The sequence below is a fragment of the Rhinatrema bivittatum genome, chromosome 19, assembly GCF_901001135.1.
Source record: "Rhinatrema bivittatum chromosome 19, aRhiBiv1.1, whole genome shotgun sequence".
In the NCBI taxonomy this organism is placed as follows: Eukaryota; Metazoa; Chordata; class Amphibia; order Gymnophiona; family Rhinatrematidae; genus Rhinatrema; species Rhinatrema bivittatum.
In genome coordinates, this window is record NC_042633.1 from 40,969,581 (window position 1) to 40,974,695 (window position 5,115).

The window sequence follows — 5,115 nt, forward strand, 5'->3', positions numbered from 1 at the left end:
CCTCACCTCTCCTTGATCTGCTTTTGCTCTTCCAAGTAGGTGGGCGAAGCAGCTCTCTGCAGGGGCGAGCGAGAAAAACGGGGCGTTAAAAAGAAAATACAAAAAAAAACAACAAACAAATAACAAAAAATCCCCCACAGAGGCCGCCCGGTCGGTCACGCGTGTGGACCACGGGGAGCGCGCGCGACGACGTTTTCTGACCGTCGCCCGGCTTTGCCGTCTTCTCTTAAAGGTGAGCGGCGACGGGAGAGGCGCGAGCGCGGCGACGGGAAGGCGGAGCGCGGCGCGGCGCCGCCCCCCCCCCCCCTTAACGTTTCACCGCCCGACTCCTTTTCCAAATAAGCAAGGGGGAAGTAGAAATAAATTCTTCCCACTCTGGGCTCTGCCTGCAGCCTTGCATCTGCAGAACAAGGGCCCAGCCCCTCCGCCGAGACCTTGGGGAACGCTCGCTTTCGACTCGCAGCACACCTGGAGTTGCCCAACGCAGTTGCCGGCTCTTCCGCACAGGGACTCGCCTGTACCCCCTTCCCGAATATAATTTGTGGTGGTGGTGGTAGGGGTAGCAAATCGTCTTACGAGAATGATAACGGGTTAAAAACACACCACGCCATTCAGGATCCGGCAAAGGACCGCATTCTCCTCGCCAATAATCCCGTTAAAAGACGGAACTTTCCTTTTGCAAAGAAATACTTTTTTTTTTTTTTTTTTTTTTTAATAATTCCAACGCTTAGGAAAAGCCTCCCGTTTATCAAGGTCAAAGCGTGGTTTCCCGGCACGTCACCTGCTTCCTTTCGTCAGCTTCCTCCTCGTCCTCCCCCTCCGTCTCGTCTCCGTCGTATTTCCTAAAAGGTTTGCAAAAACAGGTTTACAGATTTGCATCACCTCCGATGCCTACCCCCCCCCCCCCCCCAGCTCGGCTTAAGAACGATTCGACCCGGAAACCCGAGCAGAGCTTGGGCCAGGCACCTGCGGACCCGCACGCCGGAGCCGGCTCGGGCTTACCCCTCCCGCTCCAGCATCACTTTCCGCTCGTAGTCCTTCAGGAACATCGGCTTCTCCTTCTTCCGCTGCCCGGATCCCCTGCCCTGGCGGGGCGGACCTAAAAAAAAAAAGGTCACACCGTCACAGTTAAATGGAAATACCGGTTAACTGCGCCCGCCTCTCCCGGGAGACGCGGTCAGCTCGGAGAACTCGGGCAACGCGCCGGGCAAGGGGGAGAGGGCCTTGCCCTACCTTCGCCGGCGTAAAACCTTGCGTCTTTCTGGTAGATCCTGGGGTCCCTCTTCTTCAGCAGAGACAGGGTCCGGTAGAAGTCCTTCTCCGCCTCCGGATCAAAGGCCTTTCCAGGGGGAAAAGAAAAAAAACAGACGGAGAGCAAGCAAGTCAGCCTGCGCCCTGCCTGACGGCCTCTGTCGGACAGGCCTCAGCCTTTAGACCCCTTTAACTAACGAATATTAGAACCCCCAGTAATAAGGGTAAGCGGTATTTAGTGCTCCAGGGCAGGCCCACCAACAGGCTTACAAGGGGCACCCACGTGTGTGACTTACCACTTCCTCACCCTCCTCCTCCGATTCAGAGCTGGAGGTCTCTTCCTGCTCCTGGCTGTCCCCATAGCGATCCTTCACTGCAAAAAAACAAGAGGGCGGCTTCACCTGCAATGCCAAAGTATCTTTCCGGTCCTCGCCTTTCCTTCTGCATCTCGTAAGCTTCTCTGCAGCACAGAGGGTCCCCGGATGCAAAGTAGTGAGGGCATGGGGGGTCTGTGGTACTGCATCAGGAAATGAGACCGGACGGATTCTGCTTGTGTCTCTTTTTCACGTGGTACGAGGGGTCCGAGAGCCCCAGCGCATCCTGTGCCAGGATAAGAATGAGCCCCGGCTGCCAGTGCAGATGAGTCTCCCATGGTCTGGAACAGAGGCTCCCACCCCGGTCCTGGAGCCCCCCACCCCACCCCAGTCCGTCGGATATTCACAGAGTGCATGCATGAAATAAAATGTTTACGCTACGGAGGCGGTGCACGCAAACTGAGGGCTGCCAGATAAGTCTTCATCTACATGAGGCGCTCCTTGTTTTACCCCATCCCATACCGGGGAGCTGTTGCCCCTGCTTATCTATCTATCTATCTATCTATCTATTTATTTATTTATTTATTTATTTAGGAAAAGCAAAACAAAAGTCCATAGAGTATAAATTAAAAATAATAACCCGCAGATCGGGGGCGGCTCCGAGACTGCAGTTTCCTAACAGGTCCGACTATTATTTGCATGCACTGCCTGCATGACCTGAACACGCACGGGGCACAATTGCACTCTGTACGTGGGGATCGGGGGGTGCCCACCCCGGTCTGGTCAGCGATGCCTACCCCCAGCAGCGCTACAGAAGTGGTGAGGGCAACGACAGTCATGTTTCCCCCCCCCAGTGAAACGCTAATCCACCCCTGGCTTTTCCCAGAGCTATCACTGAGCGCCCTGGGACTTGTACTTTTAGCACGGGGAAGGCGGAACTACAAGTCCCAGGATGCACTGGGAGCAGTCACGCAGGGGCTCTGGGGAGGAGGGGGGAAGCGAAGGAAGCAGGCGCGGCCTGCAGAGCCGGGGGCTGGCGTGGGAGAGCTGCCCGCTTGCTTGGAAGCAGGAACGGTGGGAGGAGGGGGGGGAGGAGGTAAAGGACGCCGCGCACTCACGCCGCTGCAGCTCCTCCTTCCGCCGGTACCGCTCGTAATTGGCCGCGAACTTCCGGTTGATTTTCAGCTCGTAGGTCTCCGACATGTTTCCCCCCCCTCTCTAGCAGGCCCAAAGCCCGAGCCCGGAAGCACGTGTTGCCAGCTCAGGGGCGGGGCGGGCAAAGGTCAGCCAGGCTCTCAGCCAATGGCAGAGCGCGCTTGCCGGGAAGCGCCTCTGGCCCCGCCCTACAGCCTGGTCAGCTCTGGAGAGGGGTTTGGCTCCCTTTGGTGATCGACTCCCCCTTCCCTTCCTGCCTCCGCTGTATGCAAATCTGTCTCATGCATATTCATCATGAAAACCAGACATGTTTGTGGCGCTCCGGGAGAGGAGCTACCTCCATGCCCACAGCAACCCCACCATGCACTCTCCAGGGGTGCTCAAACCGGTCCTACGGGGCCCCTCCAGCCAGTCGGGGTTTCAGGATATGCATCAGATTTCTTTGCATGCACTATCTCCTGTGTATGCACATAAATCTCATAATAAATAGCACAGCTTAATTGTGCATTGAGTGAAAAAGAACTTTCTCCGATTAGTCTTAAATGTACTACTTGCTAACTTCATGGAGTGCCCCCTAGTCCTTCTATTATCCGAAAGAGTAAATAACCGATTCACATCTACCCGTTCAAGACCTCTCATGATCTTAAAGACCTCTATCATATCCCCCCTCAGCCCTCTCTTCTCCAAGCTGAACAGCCCTAACCTCTTCCGCCTTTCCTCATCCCCTTTAAAAAGATAAATCCCTTTTTTTTTTTTTTTGCCCCACCAACTTCATGGACAGGATGCCACGCTTTCTGTTAAATGCTTCCTGACAGCTTCCTCTCCTCATCCACACCCTTTCTTCAGCAGCAAACACCTTCAGGCATTTGAATGGCTGTTGCATTGGTCCCAGGTCGCAACCCCCCACCCCGAATATAGGCAGTTAGGGTCCTTAACTCTCTCCTCTGGGTACAGACTCTGGGTCATTGTGGTGAGCCCTCTGACGAGCTGTCTACTGTCCCTTTGGCCTCCAGAAAATGGACACTACCTCGGCCAACATCTTCCCTTCATCCTCACTCTATGTCATCATCACATTTCCCATTGAATAACAAGGGCAGTTCCTAAGGACAACTGCCTTTTTTTTTTAAATCTGGTAAATGATACCAAAAATGTCCTTTCTTTCTCAAGCATCTCTACAAGGAATGGATTGAAGGATCAGAGCCGCAAGTTTTAGCATCAGCAAACAATTTAATGGTTTAAAAAAAACAACAACCCACAAACATTAAAATTACACACAACATTTCCTTCAAAAGCATAATAAATAGAATTTCATTTTTGTTTAAACATATACACACAACTGAATCAAGAGTGGTGCAATTCATTTTACAGTAAGCACTCCGGGAAGACGGACATTTAATATAATTACAACTCTCAACCCCCCTCTTCCCCACCTCCCAAAAAAAAACAAAAAACAACCTTTTGCTGCTCCACCACAAATAAAACACAGGGCATGAGCCAAACACAATTCTGTTTCCCCTGTGTGCCATGAGGTATTGTCATTGTCATGTGAGATTACGGGAAAGCAGTCGGCTCCGAGCATCTCAGCAGGTAGAAATAAACACCCCACCCCGGCTCTTTCCGTCTGTGCTCTGAAGGGATCGGTTCTGCTTTCTACATCTAAAACCCTGTTTGGGGAGGGGGGGGTGGATGTCAATTCGAGGTGCTCCGGAAAGCAGAAGAAAATAATAATAAATAATAATACACTCATCCCCCATCAGGCCACCACACAAATCTCCATGAATATTCCTAAAACATAAACCAACCTGAGGTATTTCAAATTAACAAGCCACAGGGGACAGATTCATACTTTTGGGTGGGGTTTTTTTTTTGTCCGATGTGCAAATAGTATGGGGTTTTTTGTTTTGTTTTTTTGTCATCGCTGTGGAAACTGCAAGAGGCCTCTAAGGCCGTCTACTGTCAGGGCTGGACGCACCTTAAAGCTGGTGCCCTTATATGCTACACGATTAAAAAAAAAAAAAGTGCTACTCGAATAATGCTGAGAATCCACTAAGGAAAATACTGCTGAAATCTGCAAGCCACGCTCGGGAAAAAAAAACAAAACCAGGAGAGAATACACGATTTCAGCAACGTCTGAGCGATGCTGAAAATCCAAAGCCTGCCTCGTCTAAAGGGTGATCCTTAACCCAGCGCGACCCGGACCGCCACAGGGGAAAATAAATAGAGGACCGAACCGAGGTGGCTCGCTTTCAAAATATAATATCCACCCCCCCGGGGGGGGTACCAGCGGATCTGCCCCTTTGGTTTCGGCTGCAGATTACAAAAGTGCGTGAAGGAAGGGGGGAAAACTTTACCCGCCCCCCCTCCCCTCCAACCCCGTTTCCGGGAGGCGGCAGGC

General features: G+C 52.3%; 1 protein-coding gene across 1 annotated transcript in view; it reads right to left on the reverse strand.

The window, feature by feature from the left end:
- The window catches only part of KRI1 (KRI1 homolog), a 212,971-nt gene extending 210,130 nt beyond the window's left edge, over positions 1 to 2,841 (reverse strand). The window contains 6 exon segments of the mRNA XM_029585758.1: positions 7 to 56; positions 782 to 842; positions 1,003 to 1,099; positions 1,234 to 1,339; positions 1,548 to 1,624; positions 2,684 to 2,841. Coding sequence (XP_029441618.1) covers positions 7 to 56; positions 782 to 842; positions 1,003 to 1,099; positions 1,234 to 1,339; positions 1,548 to 1,624; positions 2,684 to 2,768 — 476 coding nt within the window. The 5' untranslated portion in view covers positions 2,769 to 2,841.
- Between the last annotated feature and the right edge of the window lie 2,274 nt (positions 2,842 to 5,115).